The sequence below is a fragment of the Chenopodium album genome, chromosome 6, assembly GCF_948465745.1.
Source record: "Chenopodium album chromosome 6, dcCheAlbu1.1, whole genome shotgun sequence".
NCBI lineage: Eukaryota > Viridiplantae > Streptophyta > Magnoliopsida > Caryophyllales > Amaranthaceae > Chenopodium > Chenopodium album.
In genome coordinates this window covers 6,935,211-6,954,629 of record NC_137839.1, presented here as the reverse complement: position 1 = coordinate 6,954,629, position 19,419 = coordinate 6,935,211, and the positions used below count along the sequence as shown (strand labels likewise).

Sequence of the window (19,419 nt, the reverse complement as noted above, 5' to 3'; positions counted from 1 at the left end):
TTATAAAATGCGACATAATAAATCGTTTGAATGAGATCAAATTTCAATTTATATAAGCAAAATTTTTTAGAGTTATAGTGAGGAGAACATGGCCTGTTAGATCATGAGCACAAAAGAGAAAAGATCAAGCTAATTAATTAAGCTTCATATCAATGTGGAAGGATTTAATTAGAATTAAAAGAGTTACACTTTATACTTAATAGTTTATCTCAATCATCTACTCATTTCAATTATACATGATTGCCTTTACTAACCTATTAGATACATACATTAACTGTATACCTTAGGGATCATAAGGATGTTTCAACTTTTAAGGCAAGTAATTTCTTTCCCTTAATTACTTTCCAACCAAACAGTATATGCCGACTCAATCTTATGCAATTAATGACTTCTACATTATACTCCATCTGTTCCTAATAGAATGCCTCAACTTTAAATATGTAGTACATTTTGTAAGAAGCAAGTGCAAATCTGCGCATATGGGTAGACACAATATTGAGGAAGAAAGCGATCACTAGAGTAAATAAATGGAATTATAAGTGGAAAAAATTTACCAATTCAAGTATGGACGAAACAACCTTTCACAGATATCAATTTTGATAAACGGGACAATCTTTTAGAGACGGATCCAAAGAAGTAAATCACATTACTATATGGTTTGCAATAACTCCTCCTAACTATAGACAATAGAGTTATAGTGATGATTAGTATGGTTAGAAAAAAGTGCAAGCATTCCTATCATCTCAATTACACAAACATGGCTGAATAATACTCTAGTACCTGCTAATCCTGCCTAAGCAATGAGTAACTAAGATACACTGACATGTTTAGGATTTAGATTAATTTTTATTTTCAAAGTATTTGTTTTTATGAGGCATAATTATGTTATTTGTTTTTGTCCAAAAACATTACATGGGAAGCTAAGCGTGACGTATCATAAAATATAGGGTTATTTTATAATTAGTATATATAGGTAACAAACTACATACTGTACATTTTATAAGACGTACGTAAATTGAAATTTTATTTACTTCAATTCATATCTATTACGGAGTACTCTTATTTCTTTCTTCCTGAGTATCAAATTCATACATTTCATATCTTTGACTATACATATTTACATAACGACAAATAAGTTTAAATTATGAGTAGTAAATACGGATTATATATTATTTCGAAAATGTACATTCACTAAACTTTTTGTCGTTTTCATCGCGTGCTACAAAGGAAAGTTGCTAAACCTTATACTAGTATGTTTTTTTTTTTACAAAAAAAATGAAGCTTTTCATTGGGTCACCCTTTTATGTTTACACATCTATAGTAACTTGTCGGAGTTATAGAAAGAAGCATAAGGCCGACAAATTATAGTTCTACCACTGCAGCAATCACATACGCAGTCCTTGTAACAAAGATTACGCACATTTTTTTACCGTACAAAAGAGAAATCCTAATAATCCAATAGTAGTACAGTTAAAATATAGCTTCATAAATCTTAATAAAAAAAAAAATTAGATAATATAATTAAAATTTAATAATATGATATAATATAATATTATAATATAATGTTTGGTAACACTACATTTTAAGCAGTGGCCTTGATCTCATGATCTTCCCAGCAAACCAGGAGACCACTTCTTTGGCACGCCCATAAGGTTAAAAAAAAAAAAATAGCATGGCACATCATTTTATTTTTTCACATGAACCACTTATTGATATCATTGCACCTATTCAAGCATGCCCTTTAATCCACCCATTCTAACCAATTATCTTTCATTATTTTTTAAATATTTTTTCATAATCTATCTTTTATCCATTTTATTTGTAACTATATATATATATAGTTCTCTAGATGTTGTCAAGTAGTAGTACATACATATTCTAGTGTTAGTTACAAAAGTTTTTAAGTACAAACACTATTTCTTGAGATATTCTAGTGAGGTGAGTGAAATAATATTAACAACGAACGTACGTACGTTTTTTTTTTTTTATAAACTTGAAAACGTTACGTGTTTTGTGATTTGATTATATTATGGCTGTATGTTCGGAGAAGAATGATACTGAAACGGGGGGTCAGCCCGTTTCAGCAATTGGGTTCGAGGGGTTCGAAAAGCGGCTCGAGATTAAGTTCTCGAGCGCGCCGATTTTTAGTGATCCGTCCGGGTTGGGACTTCGGTCCCTGACTCGGTCTCAACTCGACTCGTTTCTTGATGAGGCTTCATGTACTATCGTGGCTAATTTGTCGAATTTGGAATTCGACTCGTACGTGTTGTCCGAGTCGAGTTTGTTTGTGTACCCACATATGATCGTCCTCAAGACATGTGGGACCACAAAGTTGCTCCTTGCTATTGATCCGATTCTCAAATTGGCTGAATCAATAGGACTCATTGTGTCAAGTGTGCTCTACTCAAGGGGAACATTTATTTTCCCAAATGCCCAAGTTGCCCCTCATAGAAGCTTCTCGGAGGAAGTTAGTTACTTGAATAGGTATTTTGGTAATTTATCATCTGGGCCCCACGCTTATGTGTTGGGTGATCCGACGGTCCCGAATCGTCATTGGCATATCTACTCAGCATCTTCGGTTGATGACGTGGAGGATCGGGCGGCTGTGGTTACTTTAGAGATGTGTATGACGGGGTTAAATCGGGAAAAAGCCGGTGTTTTTTATAAAAAAGAGGGACATTTGGCTAAGGAAATGACCAAAATGTCCAAGATTAATGAAATTATTTCAAGTCACGTGATATGCGATGTTGATTTTGAGCCTTGTGGTTACTCTATGAATGGGGTAGATGGTGGGGCCTACTCAACGGTCCATGTGACCCCCGAAGATGGGTTTAGTTATGCGAGCTATGAAGTCATGGGGTTCGACTCTAGTTCGGTTAGGTTTGAACCATTGGTCCAAAGAGTCGTGAGATGCTTTGAACCAAAGGAGTTGACTATCGCCGTCACATGTTTTGGAGATGGTGTGGCACGTGATTGGGTTAATGAAAAGAGGGTTGATGTGGAGGGTTTCAAGTGCCAGAGTGTAGTAAAGCAAGAGTTGCCAGGTGGCGGGTTTGTCTTATACAAGACATTCGTGGCCCACGTACTAGTGCATGAGATACGCGTGCCTAAATCAATCATGGTTTTGCCTTGTTGGAAAGCCGCAGAAGTGGCGGATGATGGCGGCGAGATGGTGGCTTATGGACGTGTCATGAGTGGGGGGCTCTTGGGTTGGGAAAGTGCAATTATGAGAACGGGATGTGCAAACGTCATTGATAGTCGTCAAATTAGCTTGATTGAGTTTTTTTATTCATTTTTCTTCTTTTTGGGATTTAGAATTACTAGAGCTCATTAGAATAATACAAAGAGTGTGTAATCGTCCGCTCACATGCAAAAGAATGATTGTACAATAGCAACTCATTGTTGGCTTGTGCTTTTGTGTTACCAACTTAATTAGGTTTTGTCATATTCAATGACATTTGAGTAAGTAATTAATTAAGAGAAATTCTTTTAATTCTTGTCTTATTATTATTACCGCCTTCATTTCTTAATATTTTTGATCCGATGACAATATATGTTAATGTGATTCTAACGTGTTCAAATTTTGGAGGTGTTATAGTTAAATTGTGTACAATAACTGCCATACAAAATGTAAATGACAAGATTAATAAGGTTTGTTAATTGTAAATAAAAACAATATACTATGTAAACAAAGATTGACAAGGTTTGATTGATCATTGAATTTACATGTGTGGCTTACGTATTTTTAAGAGAAAAACTTAGTGTACTTTATAATATGTACTACATAATAATTAATTACCTTGGTTAAAGACCTAAAGATGATAGTAAAAAAGTCAAGTGTGACTATTACATTCAAACGTTGAGAGTGTGATCAGTAATGCTATTTACTTTATTTTGAGAGTGATCAGTTCTAGTGAATCTAGCTAGTGCTAACGTTAACTACCACTTTATCTTACAACATAAAACTATAAAAGTAATGATATTACAAGTTTAACAAACTAATTAAAGGTACACCTGAAATTGTAAAGAGGCAGACATATTTTAAATAGATTATTAAAAAGGAAGAGAATGTGATTGACATCCCTGGCCTTTTAATTTCAAAGATCTATCATAGATTATATGGTATGAATGTATGATCTTCCTCCTTATAACCCATATAATACTGATTTGATCTTCTTATATATGGAGTACATCGAACTATCTTCATACAAGTATTGCATTCAATTCATTTAATTTTATCTAATTATTAGTAGCCTAGCTAGCTAGGTCAAAAATTATACTATCAATAATACAGTTATCAACGTGACAATTATTTTTAATGAGAAAAGAATATGTATGAGACTAGAGTTTTGTGCATAGAATATAGTCAAGATACCACGAGTACATAATAAATGATTAAAAATTTATTATGCAACTTTCATCTAACTTGTTATACTACCCCCGTTAAATATTAGTTGCAACTTTGGAGTATTATTTGTGAGATATAAAATATTCCAAAATTGGAACTAATATCTAACGCGGGTAATAATTTTATGTATATAAATTTAATGAATGGCTTGTCAAGGTATATACCGTTATCTATCACACCTTATTCACAAATTTGATGTGTCCGTTTTGATAATAACACATAATATATGCCCCACCAATTCTACATCAGGATCCTTTGATTAATCAATCAAACTTTATTATGGATCATATCGCAGATTCGCAGTACTTTAACCAATGCTTCCTAATTAAGGGTCTGTTCTCATTGACTGAACTTAGCTGAACTGAACTGAACGGAGCTGAACTGAACTGAAATGAATATTTTATAAGAGAAGAGAATTAGGAGCTGAACTGAGCTGAACTGAACTGAGCTGAAATGAACTGAACTGAACTAAAATTTAACGTAAAAGAACAAGCCCTAACTGTATTGTTATATTGAATTGACATACATATGATACTCCATATATATCGGTTCTTTAATATCAAATGATTCTAGAAAAGAGACACTACCGTGTTAATGCCACTCTAGGAATGCATCTAAAATTTCTATGAAGGATAGCAAAAGACATCAAAATTGTTTGATCTTTAAGAAAAAGAAGAACTCCATATTCTTGCTCCATGGAATTCAGAAAGATAAAGTTGATTCTTTTAGACCTAATTAATAAATTTATTAAAGTATATATCTTAGCTTTTTCTAAAATTTCATACAAATCATTGTCTTTAATTAGTTTTAACCCTAGCATATGAATATTGCTTGAAAATATGGTCGGTTGATAATTGAAGGGGGTATATATTCAATTATATCTTAGCTTTCTTTAAAAATTCATATATTCCACTTTGTTAAATAGCATGCGTCGCCTAATATTGCATGGTATGAAATAATGTTATTGGTATAACGTGGATACCGAATACCACTATTAGCATGAAGCCAAAAATTAATAAGAATAAATAAATAAAGCATGCAAAATATTTGGAGTAGATTTATACTTTAATTTTATAAAAATATTCTTGTTTAGTTAACCAAACAATCATTTCCATAGATCTTTCGTTATGTATCTTTTCCAGTTACTACATCATCTTTGGCACGCCATTGATTAATCTATAATGATTTTGTTTGCATTCCACCAATTATTTATTTATTTATTTTTAATTAAATGATTCTGTTGGCAACTTCTTCTCATGGGTTTTCTTCTCAATTTTTTTCCTTCCCACATATAAAATTTTCACGCTTTTGTTGGTATTTAGCTATTTGTTCTTATATGTACACGCGCTTATTTCTTTTACCGGCCAAAATTTATACAATAAGTGTAATATTGAATAGGACATTTTGTGAAAAACTACCTATTATAGTCTAGAATTTGCGAGAAACTACCTATTAAAAAAAATGTTGTAATTGACTACCTAATTTTCGAAAAAATGTTGTAATTTACTACCTTACGCCGGATTATGAAGGAGTTTGACCAAAGTTCTCCGGTGTTGACTTGGTCACGTGACACTTAATGACCCTTTTCTTTCACCAAGTGTCACGTGACCAAGTCAACGCCAGAGAATTTTGGTCAAACTCCTTCATAATCCGGCGTAAAGGTAGTAAATTACAACAATTTAAAAAAATTAGGTAGTTAATTACAACATTTTTTTTAATAGGTAGTTTCTCGCAAATTCTTGATTATAATAGGTAGTTTTTCACAAAATTTCCATTATAATACAACAAGTGTAGTCATCTTAAGTAATACTCCTGTCAAAAAAAAAAAAAAAACTTTATTTATACAATACTCGGCTTTATAAAGGGCTATCATGTAATTATGTGATTAAGGGTTGACTAGATACACTTTTCTTCTTAAAACCATAAAGCTAATAGCGATTATAAGTTTGTTATCAATCTTTAAAAAAATAAGAAATGAAGAAGACTGAAAAGAATTTGTTTAAACTTAGGGCCTGTTCTCATTGACTGAACTCAGCTGAACTGAACTGAACTGAACTGAATATTTTATAAGAGAAGGAAATTAGGAGATGAACTGAACTGAACTGAGCTGAACTTAACTGAACTGAATTTCAACGTAAGAGAACAGACCCTTAATGAACCTAATTATATACATATCTTGGAATTTTTACCTTGGCCTTGCTAAAGTAACACTTCATCGGCTGAGTTGTTTATTAAATTTCTAATTTGGACTTTTTAATAAACATTTCTACTTCATTTTGACTACAATAGGTCAACAGCATAACCCTAAACAGAATAAAACACCAAGTTCAAGATTTATTTTTCAATGAATAATAAGATGGTATACTTACTTTTGGTGTATAGAGTGTAGAAAGGGCAAATCATACAGTGCTCGAATATGACGTATCCATGAGTATAGAACAACCATGATTTTGATTTTTGAAGTGCCATGCTTGAAGCAAGTAGAATATCCATAGAACAACAATTTCTTTCTGTTTTTTCTTTTATTTATTTTTATTTATTATTTATTATTTTTAGTGTAGAGATTGAATTTTTTTCTTCATTCTTTTTAAACTCCCTTAATTTTTCTTAAATACTCTTTCGTTTACCCACTGACTCACTTTATTTCAAACTATTGTAAAGGATGGTTTTTTTCATTTCTTTATATCGTACGATTTCTTATGACGATTCATGTTAACCGATCCCAGCCCAAATCATTTTGGGACTAAGGCTTTGTTATTGTTGTTGTTGTAGAGATCAGAGAGGAGAAAGGGTAAAAGATGTAGGTGAGATTTAATCTCAATTCAAGTTTATATATCATCTCTTGACACCTCAAACAACTAATCAAGTTGACATCTATTTATGTGATTATTTCTTCTTTCAATTCATTCTTGTATATCATCATATATTTCATCTTTGGAAACTCGTTTGTATTGTAATCTTGTTATCTTCATAGGAATTATTACGCATATTTTATACAATCTAAATTTCTTAATCAACCCCAATCAAATCTATTTTATTAGTTTAATTTTGAACTTACAAAATTCTGAATTTATAATTAGCCCTACACTCATCTTATTTGAATTAACAAAGCTAGCTATCCTTCATTTTGATCATCTTATCAAAACTTATTAGTTTGGAATTTGTATTATCATAACTTATTTGAACTTATTAGAAGTAATAAAAGTGAAAATAGGATCGATAAGAAGAACAAAGCCTAAGTATAATGAACCCTGATTTAATCAAAAGTGCCAACCAAAAAAGAAGCTAAGATATACATTCAAATACATTAATGAAAAAGGTTATTAAAAATATTAATTTCAGTTTGAATTTCGAGCAGAGTTTTATTAGTGTAACTAACATCATATCATTAGACGTTAAGCTGTGAATTCAAACAAAGACGTAAAAATGAAGATTTATTGAGAACAAAGAGTAATTTTGATCTAATCTTCTATCTGACAAATTGGTCCCCTATTCAAGGTAGTCAATGTATAATGTATGTTCTTTACCTTGCATACGTAGCGTACGTTGTTGAGAAATTGATTTCTAGCCAACAAATCCATTCATTACAGTGCTTAATTAGTATTCTACCTCAAGTTTCTACAGATTTGTTGTATTCTTGACTTTACCACAGTATAGAAATTAATAAAATTAAGAACACCTTAATTAAACTCATACTTGTACATGTAGGTTATTATGAATGCTAGCTAGACTCAATCAAATGCCGAGTTATCTTGTTAATCATGCCTCCCCCCCCCCCCCGCCATTTTAGGGCATGTTCACATTTACTGAACTGCGCTGCTGAACTGAGCTGATTAGTTATGAACCGAACTGATGAACTGAACTGAATAAAGCTAAAATGAATATTTTATGAGAGAAAAAAATTAGGAGCTGAACTGAACCCCACTCATTTTTATTTAATGTTAATTTATTATCAGTTTCATATGAGGCAACCCTATCTATTGACCAAAGTTTAAAGACGACGACTCAACCCCACTTAATGGATTGTAACTAGAGGAGGTGATTCTAAAAATTTCACCTAAATTTGACTAGTTTTGAGCCTATAAGTATATAAGCCATCAAACTTTTGCTATGAAGGAACATTACATTGGGTGTACCTACGTTGCAAGCTCAGTTAATACGAACAATCAATGGTTTTATAATGCTCTAATTCTAGAAAAACATTACATTGGATGTACTAACTACCATACAAAAATGGCCCACAAATGATAAGATGAAGCAAAATAGGTATGCAAACATGATTATATATCGAGTAACAGACAGCAATTGTTATACTGTATGAAATTCCACTACATGAAATAAAAGCTAGTGATAATATAAATTCACAAATCATTATAATCACATTTCATAAAAATTGACAAGATTCATATCCATTGTCTCTTCATAAGACACAAATTGTCAAATTAACAACTTACTACTACCAAGTACCAAGCAGTAAGCACCCAATTCCGGCCATGACCGTGACCTTTATTCTCACTAATACTATAATGACTTCCTTACATAAATTAAACGGGTGGCACAAAATTATATCCCATTAGACCCCCATAACCGGAAGACGGTATATCTCCACCATAAGCTACCATCTCGCTACCACAAGCCACCGCCTCACCACTGTCTTCGGCTACTTCCACGGCCCTCCAACAAGGCAATGCCAAAATAGATAAAGGAGTGTGCACCTCCCTCTCTGGTGTCTCGGCCACATAGGTTTTGTATACAACAAACCCGCCACCTGGCAGCTCTTGCTTCACACCACTTCGGCACGTGAACCCTTCCACATCAGCACCATTCACATTCACCCACTCACGTGCCAAACCCTCTCCAAAGCACGTGACAGCAACAGTAAACTCCTTAGGCTCAAAACACCTAAGCACCCTTTGGACCAACGACTCGAACCGGACCGAACTTAGGTCAAACCCCATGGCCTCATAGCTAGCATAACTAAACCCATCTTCGGGGGTCACGTGCACAGTTGAGTAGGCCCCACCGTCGACCCCATTCATAGAGTACCCACAAGGGTCAAAGTCAAAGTCACAAATCACGTGACTTTTGATGACGTCATCAATCCGGGACATTTTAGTCATTTCCTTAGCAAAATGCCCCTCCTTTCTATAAAACACCAACGCCTTTTCCTTCTTTAACCCCGTCATGCACATCTCTACACCAACCACGTCCGTCGTCCGATCCGCCACCTCGGCCGCGGCGTAAACATGCCAAGAACGATTCTGATTCGTCGGATCACCGAGAACGTAAGCACACGATCCCGATGCCAAATTACCAAAATACCCATTCAAATAACTAACTTCCTCCGAAAAGCTTCTATGAGGAGCAGCCTGTTCACTGGGGAAGTTAAACGTCCCCCTCGAATATAAAACACTTGACACAGTAAGTCCAACCGAATTTGCGTGCTTGAGTATCGAATCGATCGAGAGTAACAGCTTCGTAGTCCCACATGTCTTGAGGATGATCTTGTTTGCGTACACGAACATACTCGATTCAGAGAGGACGTACGAGTCGAATACCGTGTTCGAAAGCTGGGATACGATGGTACATGAAGCTGCATCAAGGATCGAGTCGAGTTGAGGTCGTGTCAAGGATCGTAGTCCTAACCCGGTTGGGTCAGTGAACACGGGTGGGTTCGAGAATGTTATCTCTAGTCGTTTTTCGAAACCCTCGAACCCGATTGCTGAAACGTTTTCTGTATCTACGGTCATGGCTACAAATCAAAATTAACGTTTTTTTTTTTTTTTTTTTTTTTCTAGGGTTTTTGTTTAAAAAAAATTAAAAAAAAAATTAATTAATCTACTGAACTCCGGCAAATATCAGGATGGCTTCCTCACGCACTGCAAAACAAACCAAAAAAAAAAATCAATTAGAGACAATGCAGATCACGTTAAATCTTGTATACAACGGGTGCATTGTTCTGTATGTATAATAATCGCATAAAAGTTCACTTATTAGGGATTCAATTAATTTTATTTTACATGTATAGAAGTTTAATTGTGCTTAATCTGAGAACGTAAATTTTATACAATACATTCGTTGTATACGAGTTTTGAATAACACGAAAATAGAGATTGAAATTGAAGAGGACATACGTTAGAGTATGCAGCGGATCGGAATTTTTCGATACCACCGTTAGGACGAACGTCTTCAATGGTGTAACCGAGAGGAGCTTCGTAATTATTACGACTACTACTAGACTTCTTCTTCCCACCTTTTGACTCCATTAAAACATTCACGCTAATCTTTGATTTCTCTCTGTAAAAATAATTCAATCAAAAAACGAGTTAATCATCAAATCACAATAATTTCATAATTAATCGACAAAATTCAAAAAACCCAGAAAATAAAAATAAAAATAAAAGGTTAAGATGATTAATTACGATTATGATGACGGATTGTTGAAAAGATTTGTAACAGCAAGAATTATATATTATCTTGGGTATTAATTAAGATTATGATGAAGGATTATTGAGATTTGTAACAGCAAGAGTAATAATTAATTTGTTGGGTAAGATGACGGCAATGAAGGAATAATAAGTGGGTAGGAAGCGATATAAGAGGAGAGAGAAAAGGGGAATTTAAGGAAGTTAGTTTTGTGTGAGGGAGAGAGAATGGGAGGAAAACAGGGTAATTTATAGAACCCTAATTTCATAGAATTTCAATAGATTCTGGTTTCAAGGGAGGTTCAATTTTTTTTAAGTGTGGTTTGGGTTACAACGTGCCTAATTTAGGTCAATCCTCCAAAGGCTTGGTAGGAGTTAGGATGCTTAGGACTTTGTTTAACAATAACTTTTTAGTTGGTGTCGATTTGATTAGATTTATCTATCGGCTTAAAATATTTTATGGTGCTATAATTTAAATATTCCGTAGAATTTAGTGAGCTTTCATCGAAATTGGTTGGTTTAGGTCAAGTCAAGGTATATATTCCCTTCATTTTTAAATACTCGCTTTACTTTTTTTTTTTTTTTTTTTTTTTTTTTTTTTTTTCCGGTCGTTTTTAAATACTTGTTTCATTTCCTTATTTGGAAAGCTTTTACAACATTTAATTAATTTCTCTAACCTAATTACCCACCATGATCATATTTATTAATTTCATATTCTCTCTCCTTCAATTCTTTCCACTACTTTTGCTTTTTACAATTTTTTATTTTTCCACCTACCCATTACCTCCATATTTTATTTTTTTCTCCAATTTTTTCTAAAACTCCGCGCATGGAGAGGAGAAATGGAGCAAGTATTTAAAAACTAATGGAGTATTAATTAAGTGGAAATATTAACCAAGGTCAATGTTTTATACGAAGTACGTAGTATAATGTTTCATATTAAGGCTACGCTCTTTAAAGCTTAAGTCTGGCAGGTGTCAACAAAGCAGCTTAGACCCTGCTTTTCTGAGATTCTTGGCAAGAAAAATAGAGCAGAGCAGCTTAGACTCTGTTCATTTGAACTTTTTGACAAGCAAAGCATATAACAAGTGTTAGCAAAGCAAACTACAGCAGCTCTAAAGAACACGGCTTAATTCTCATGTACAAATACACGTGTCTTATAAAGTCACATACGAGTAATTTATTGATCTTTCCCCAACCTAACCTTCTAATTAATTATGTGTTTCCCATATTTTACAAATTTATCAACAATTTTTAGTACTCCATAGATTTATTTATTTATTTATCGTACCAAATACCAATTTACTCCTTATGTTTTAGGAATATTTTTTTCCTATCTTTTTTTTTATATTCTCTTTCAAAATGATTGAAACAATCAAACTTTATTTGGCACATATACGACATGATAATGCACAAATTTGACTTTAACCATACATAATTAAATATTTGTAAAATTATCAAAAAATTTGGTATTATGAAACTTTATACTAATATCTATGTAACAACCTATCATAATTTTTTTTAATACATTGTTATAAATTTATGGTCAAAGCTAGAATATAAATAATGAAAAAAAAATAATTAAATGCATCAATTATTCTCGGACGGAGAAAGTATTAGGTTTTTTTTTTAATAATTTTATCTATTGATGAATAATACGATTATATGAGTACCAAGTCATGCTATTAAACTCTTTATCCGGTTTCAAAAAAATATATATTAAACTCTTTATCCCTGGCATTTGTTATATACACTCAGGTGCACTTTACACTGTATGTATTTTATTCTCATTTTGATAATTGGTTTTCATTTAATCATCAAATAAAGAGCAAAACTATCCTCGAGTTGGTTGGGTGTACGACTGTACTGCACCCGAGAGTGTATAAGAATCCTTTATCCCAACATTAAAAAAAAAAAAAAAAAAAAAAAAAAAAAACTCTTTATCCTAAAATTGTCATGTATTAAGAGAAGATTAGATTTTGGAACCATTTATAATAATTTCCGTCTACTAGATAAAATTACTCCTCATAGTACTCGCTGACCCAGCCAATTAACCTCGCTCGCCCGAACAATAAGATTCTAGTAACCTCGACTAAATAGATTAATAAGATTTATTATTGGGATTAAAGACTAATGATATACGAAGTAGGAGTATAATAAAGTATTGATTCTTTGCCGTTCTTTAGTGAGCAAATTTAAAAAGAAACAAAAGATCAGATAACTTCAATACATGTTCAATTAGTAGCTAGGTTGGTAAAACTTAAAATATAGAGAGGAAATCCGCTACAAACTTATAAGTACTAGTATTTAACTTCATTAGTGAGGCAAATACTTTGTAAAGAATTTCATCAATTTAATTTCTTTTGATGATGAATAATCATTGTAACTTACTGCAAATGTTAAGCTTGCTTAAATTGGTATGATTCATCTTAATCCCTAAGTCTGGATTAATGATTTAAATTTATGCAATAAGTGAGTTACAATTTCAAAACATAGCTATACACCGTAGTACATAGTTAGTTCTGTTTCTCTATGTTTATTTACACTTTATTAAATAAAGTATTCCATTGAAAAAAAAAATTACAAGTATATAAACTTGCTAAGATGACAAAGAAGCAAAATTGTCACAAAGACATTTTTGTAATTTTTTTTATACACAAACTCCAAATTCAAACGAAAGCAATACAATGAAGAACAACATATCAGCTTTTCTTATACATAGAATGCTGCTTACTCCTAACTGGATGATATGATCCAGCTATTCGTTTATTTAATTCAACACAGTTCAGTAATAAAAGAAATATATATTACAATAAGAACACACATACTTAAGAAACAGGGTGAAATTACGACAACAAATACTCGAACGCCTTGTACTGGTTGGGCCTAACTTGGCCATGTGTTTTTTTTCCAGCATGATTGAGCAGATTAAATCTAGGAAGGCGGGGTGACCGGTGGCTCCTTGGACTTAATAATAACAATCTTGTTATCAGGATGAGAGTCGCCGAGTTTCTTAGGGAGTGTGGGTGGGATAATGATCTTGTTATCGGAATTAGGGGCTATGGTAAGAACATTTTCATCAGAGTCGGGTGAGAGAGGTTCGTATTCTGGTTGGTAGTAGAAGTTATAGGCCTCAACACCATGATATATACCGTCTTTCATATAAGTAGTAAACTTCTCTCCATTACTGTATGTATCTGCCTGATAGTATGAGTAAGGAATATCATACCTAGCTTCTTCGGAGATTAGATTCACCGTTACCTTAGTCTTAGGAGGCACAGGGACAGTGTAAGTAGATGTAATTTGCTTGGAATGGTCTTCAGATATTCCTCGAGTCCAAGTTCTGGTGTACGCAGCACTAAGCTTGAATGTTGCCTCAGAAAAGAATGGGACGCCGGCAGTCAGAGTTGCCTCGGTTCCTATTTCAAGCTGATCACTTGAACCCCAAGTACCGGAATGAGTTTTAGTATAAGAAAATCCTTGTGAAAGCTCATGTTTTTCATCAGTTCCGTTAACAACTGATATAGCTGCAGTTTGGCATACCTCTTTGCCGTAAATCTTTGCATCTTTAAATTGAAATTGGACATCCATTCTCCTAGCAAACACAGGCTCTCCCACTACAAACCGACCTTGGTGTTCTACATAGCTTTCGTTACAAGCTCTTAACCAGCTGATCCCATTTTCATCTTCCACTCTCTTGCAGAACTGACCGGCTTCATTTCGCAACGCAATGACATTGTCACCAACCTTAACAACCTTAAATATTTCGTTTCGGTTGTACTTCTCCGGTTCTATTGAGGCAACATCAGCCACAATCCAACCGTTATCACCATATCTCAGAAACTTCTTAGTATGTGACGATTTGATACGAATTTCTGCGTGTCTATTTTCAATGATCTCATAATGTGACACTTGATCGATGTTATCATCACGAGTAAACGAGTTGTACGGTACCTCACCAGCCATATGATAACTCAAATACTTACCATTATCGCCTTTGAATGAAACACGTTTAGGCAGTCTTACTATCGCCTCAACATCAACTGTTAGAACTGAGCCGACTGCTACATCACCAGGACCAGGTAAAATCAAAGGGCCATGAATATCTCCGTTCCAGTCAAAAGAAACTAGCTTCCCAGTCCCAGTATGATAAAAATCAAGAAGCTCACGCTCTCTCGGTTCAACTCTAAACAACGTACAGCTCCATTTTGCGATGTTTTCCTCGCGATCACTCGCTGCAGCAGCAATTAGCTTACTCTCTTCAGATTTTCTGCATCCATAACATTATATGTTACAATGAGAACCAAGGCTATAATCAGAATTAGGAATTAATTATCTAGGACCTTAGGTCAATTTAATCAAACGACATGCTTCTCGTGTTATTACATACTAGTAATTACGTTTTCATCGTAATATTTTAACGTGGGAAAGAGAGGGAAAACGAATATGTGAGACCCACAATGACGTTATCTGAGAAAGAGGTGGGATTTTCAAAAGTTTAGGAAAAAAATTGGTGGTAAACTTAAAAAAAAAAAAAAAAACTTGAGGTGGTATTTTCAATTTTGGCAACAATAGATGGTGGTATTTATCAAATTTTCCTAAATTATAATTTCAAACCATTCAAAGTGGAATTCGTCCTTTGCAAATACTTATAAATGAGATTGTTGTAGAGATTTTTTTAATGAACAGAAACCTAAAATAAAAAAGGGTTTTTTGTGAAAAACATCCTACTAAAACCCCAGGCCATATTTTGCGAGAAACTACTTAATAAAAAAAACGTTGTAGTAAACTACCAAATAAATGTAAAATGTTGTAAAAAACTACCTAAGAAAAGGTAAAATGTTGTAAAATACTACCTGGCCTACACCGAATTTCCACCGACGATCGACCTCAAAACACTTCCAAAACCACCACTTTCATTCACAAAACTACCTTTTAACCCTAAAACCACCACCTCTAACCTTAAAAACCACCATCATAAAGCACTAATCTACCCTCACCAACTCAGAACATCCTCCAACCACTCCGAAATTAACCTTACCACCTTGAAAACCAACCCTCACGGTGGTTTTGGGGGTATTCTAAGGTGGATTAACATCCTAAAATTAAGTCAGCGGTAGAATTTCGGTCAAATGTAGTATATTACAACATTTTATCTTTTATTAGGTAGTTTCTTACAACATTTTTTTTATTAGGTAGTTTCTCACAAATTTTAGGCTTTATTAGGTAGTTTTTTCACTAAATATCCAATCAAAAATTAAAAAAAAAAAAAATAAAGCAAAAACACAATTTGTTTCCCAATTTTTATCCTGAATTTAGTTTGGATTTACAAATTTATCAACAACTAACATTGATTTTGGAAATGGGGAGCTAATATATGACGTGATTGAGGAATAATATGAACCATGATCGACAATTTTAATTTTTTGATTTCTAGTTTAATTATAATTATAAATTTTAAAATTAATTAATATTATAAAAATAGACTTTCATAATTTAAAACTATGTATTTCTTTAAAAAAAAATACATGTATTAAAAAGAATACATACAAAAATAAAATTTTAATACATTATGGACATTAAAAATAATTCAAAATGATAATAAAAATACTAAATACAGGCCAATTAAAGTTAGCAACATCAACAAATTGTTGTGTCATTTTTAAAGAATGGCATTATTGTAGAATTTTTGGTTGAACATTGACTTATATTTAATTATATAGAGACTTCTATACGCTGTATCGATTACTACTCTACTTACTCTATTCTAAAGTAGGATTATTTTTGGAGGGAATTTTCCCTCCTAAACTCAACTTTTTTTTTGAAAAAAAAGCATTAAAAATTTTATTATAGGTATTTATAATTATATTTTTTTTAAATACCTACTATTATAATTGACTATATGTTATATTTCTCTAAAACTTTTATATCATAAGAATCAATAATTTAAATTATCGAGCATAGCTCGGGTATTATATATAGGAAAAATTTTAAAATAACACCATAAATTTCTCTAAAATTTGATTATAACACCACAAATTTTCAAACTTTTATTATAACACCACAAAAAAAAAAAAAAAAAAAAAAAAAAAAAAGGATTTCACCACCATCTAACGGTTTTTTGGATGGAATCCGTTAGTGGGATCCACTCGTTACACGTGTCACTACTCCACTCGTTTAAAAAAACTAAAAACAAATACACAAATCCTAACCCAGCCACCACCCCACCACCGACAATCTAACCTCCGCCCCCCTCCACTAAAAGCCTCCTCCCCATCCCACCTCGCCTATTGTCGGTACCCCGACCTGTAATCCCCTGTATTTTTGAATATTTTATAAACGAAATTTATTTTATTTATAATATTTAGGAAAATTTGTCAAATAACACCTTTTATAACCTTTACCTTATAATTTTTTATTTTTGTTAAAACACACCTAAAATCAGTTTTTTTTTTTTTTTTTTTTTTTTTGCGAGAACACACCTTACCCCGGTTGACTTTTAACGACATTGACCCCCTCACGTGAGTGTCACGTGCTTAGAATACCCCGTTCCTCTCTCCTCACAACCACATCTTAGCCAACCCTAGCCGCCACTAGAACCACCTCTCAGCCGCGGACACCACCACCCATCAACCTAGCGGCCATAAGATATGAATGGTTGAATTTGTGCATTGACAAACATGACTAAAGAAACGTGTCAACAAGAAATGGAGGAAGTACTATATTAAATCGGAAATAATACTCCAAATACCCCACTTACCTCTTATTTTATTTAAAGTCAATTAAATTGCCTAAAACTATGTGCCGGTCAAACTGTAACACTTTAAATATATTTAACAGACTACAAGGAGATTATTTTGCTGCCTTTAAATATATTTACCCAAACTAGACACAATAATATTCATGTAGTCTAAATGAAAAGTAGGAATAAATAAATAAATAAATAGTACGTAAAATAAAATGCATGGAATGAAGTTTCCCTCCGTGTTTTAATAAGTGTTACACTTACCAAATCCGGCCGTATTTTAATTAGTGTTACACTTTCTTTTTTGGCATAAAACTACATTAAAATATTATATCTCTCTCCTCTCATGGTCTCCACTCAACCCACTAGGCCACTACTACTTTTTTTACGTAGTATATATTATATTTTTCCTCTCACATTCATTACTTTTCAATAAACTATTAACTCTACTATCTTTCTTTTACAATTTTTTAATACTCCAAATACCCCACTTACCTCTTATTTTATTTAAAGTCAAGTAAATTGCCTAAAACTATGTGCCGGTCAAACTGTAACACTTAGAAAAACACGGAGGGAGTATGTAAAATTGTTAAGGAATAATGACCTGCATAGGTACATATTGTTGTAGCGAGATTTTATGTGCACAAGACCATCGCTCGCCGGCTCAACAGCGAACCTTGCAAATGAGTCGAAAACACTAGCCGTTTCAGACAACACAAGACAACCTTGCCGGTTACCTTCTGTCGTCTCAATCACTACGTAACAACCTTCAGGTAGTGCGGTTCGAATAGCAAATGACAGAGGCAAAATCCCCATTTCTTTTTCTTAGCTTATTGTTTTTATTTTGAGATTTTTTGTTGCCAGAATTGGTAGCACGATGCCATATTTATAGGCAAAACCACAATCATTGAAATATGATGGTATGGCCTGAATTGGTAGCGCAATGCCCTATTCATACACAAAAGAACAATTAGTCAAGATAAGATGACATGGCCTATTGGCCTGGTTTGTAATTTGATCGTAAGACTGATATTGATTTATTTATTTATTGAAACCTAATATTGCTAGTTCGTTGCTACCACTCATTTTAATTAATTTAAGTAGTGTGAATCCTTTGTGTTTTTTCACACTGTAAGATTTTGTACTTATTTAACTATGGAACCATAAAATGTGGAGCATAACAAACTATACTTATCTCAACAAAAGTTGCTAACAACGTCATTGTCCACAATTATTCTTTTTTTTTTTCCCTCATTTAAATAAAAAGTAATGATATGCGTAGAAGCCTATAACTCTATAAGGCTATAACCTAGACTTCCTACAATGAAATTAAGTTAATATGTGACTGGCCATATCGTGTGGCAGGGGTTACTTCGTTAGTATAGTAGGGGTTACTTGCAGTGGCGGAGCCAGAATTTTTCACCTAGGGGGACGGACTAAAGGTGGTGTACATTCTATAAATGGACAAACCTTTTAAACATACAAGAAATTGTAGGGACTATGGTTAATATTTATAAGCTTTACAACCTGGAAATCCAAATTTCTTAGTTATACAGTCCAAAAATTGAAAAAAAAGCATATTTACAATAACAACTTCACCTTCAAATATTCATTTTTGTTTTGAAAGTAATATACAATCAAAATTATCAAATAATTCATAAATGTGATTTCTAATTCACGATAATCCTAACAAATAAACAATTTCTTATTCAAATTTGGTTAATAGCGGATCCATAGATTCAAAGTTTTTAAACCCGTGACAATTTAATTTATATTGAGATATATAATAAAACCAAACACCTTTACCCGAAATTCCTACTATAACCAATAATTTAGGGTTG

General features: G+C 33.0%; 3 protein-coding genes across 3 annotated transcripts; 1 reads left to right on the top strand and 2 right to left on the bottom strand.

The window, feature by feature from the left end:
* The first annotated feature begins 1,870 nt into the window (after positions 1–1,870).
* Positions 1,871–3,493, top strand: LOC145634445 (S-adenosylmethionine decarboxylase proenzyme-like). The gene has a single exon (XM_081685870.1). It carries the CDS (start codon positions 2,030–2,032, stop codon positions 3,332–3,334), a length of 1,305 nt encoding a protein of 434 aa, XP_081541996.1. The 5' UTR covers positions 1,871–2,029; the 3' UTR covers positions 3,335–3,493.
* A 5,249-nt stretch (positions 3,494–8,742) lies between these two features.
* On the bottom strand, positions 8,743–11,069 carry LOC145634444 (S-adenosylmethionine decarboxylase proenzyme-like). The gene is made up of 3 exons (XM_081685869.1): positions 10,831–11,069; positions 10,543–10,705; positions 8,743–10,287 (listed from the first exon to the last, which is right to left on the bottom strand). The coding sequence occupies exon 3, from the start codon at positions 10,156–10,158 to the stop codon at positions 8,953–8,955; it is 1,206 nt and encodes a 401-aa protein (XP_081541995.1). The 5' UTR covers positions 10,159–10,287; positions 10,543–10,705; positions 10,831–11,069; the 3' UTR covers positions 8,743–8,952.
* Positions 11,070–13,767: 2,698 nt separating this feature from the next.
* Positions 13,768–18,394, bottom strand: LOC145636593 (uncharacterized). Its single transcript, XM_081688168.1, has 2 exons — positions 18,183–18,394; positions 13,768–15,103 (listed from the first exon to the last, which is right to left on the bottom strand). The coding sequence occupies exons 1-2, from the start codon at positions 18,392–18,394 to the stop codon at positions 13,768–13,770; spliced, it is 1,548 nt and encodes a 515-aa protein (XP_081544294.1).
* Between the last annotated feature and the right edge of the window lie 1,025 nt (positions 18,395–19,419).

Excerpts from the sequence above, each read along its gene's own strand:
- LOC145634445 (XM_081685870.1), top strand. The coding sequence starts at position 2,030 with ATGGCTGTATGTTCGGAGAAGAATGATACTGAAACGGGGGGTCAGCCC.
- LOC145634444 (XM_081685869.1), bottom strand. The coding sequence starts at position 10,158 with ATGACCGTAGATACAGAAAACGTTTCAGCAATCGGGTTCGAGGGTTTC.
- LOC145636593 (XM_081688168.1), bottom strand. The coding sequence starts at position 18,394 with ATGGGGATTTTGCCTCTGTCATTTGCTATTCGAACCGCACTACCTGAA. Across the intron at positions 15,104-18,182 it reads AACAATATGTACCTATGCAG|AAAATCTGAAGAGAGTAAGC; the intron begins GTCATTATTCCT and ends TTATGGATGCAG.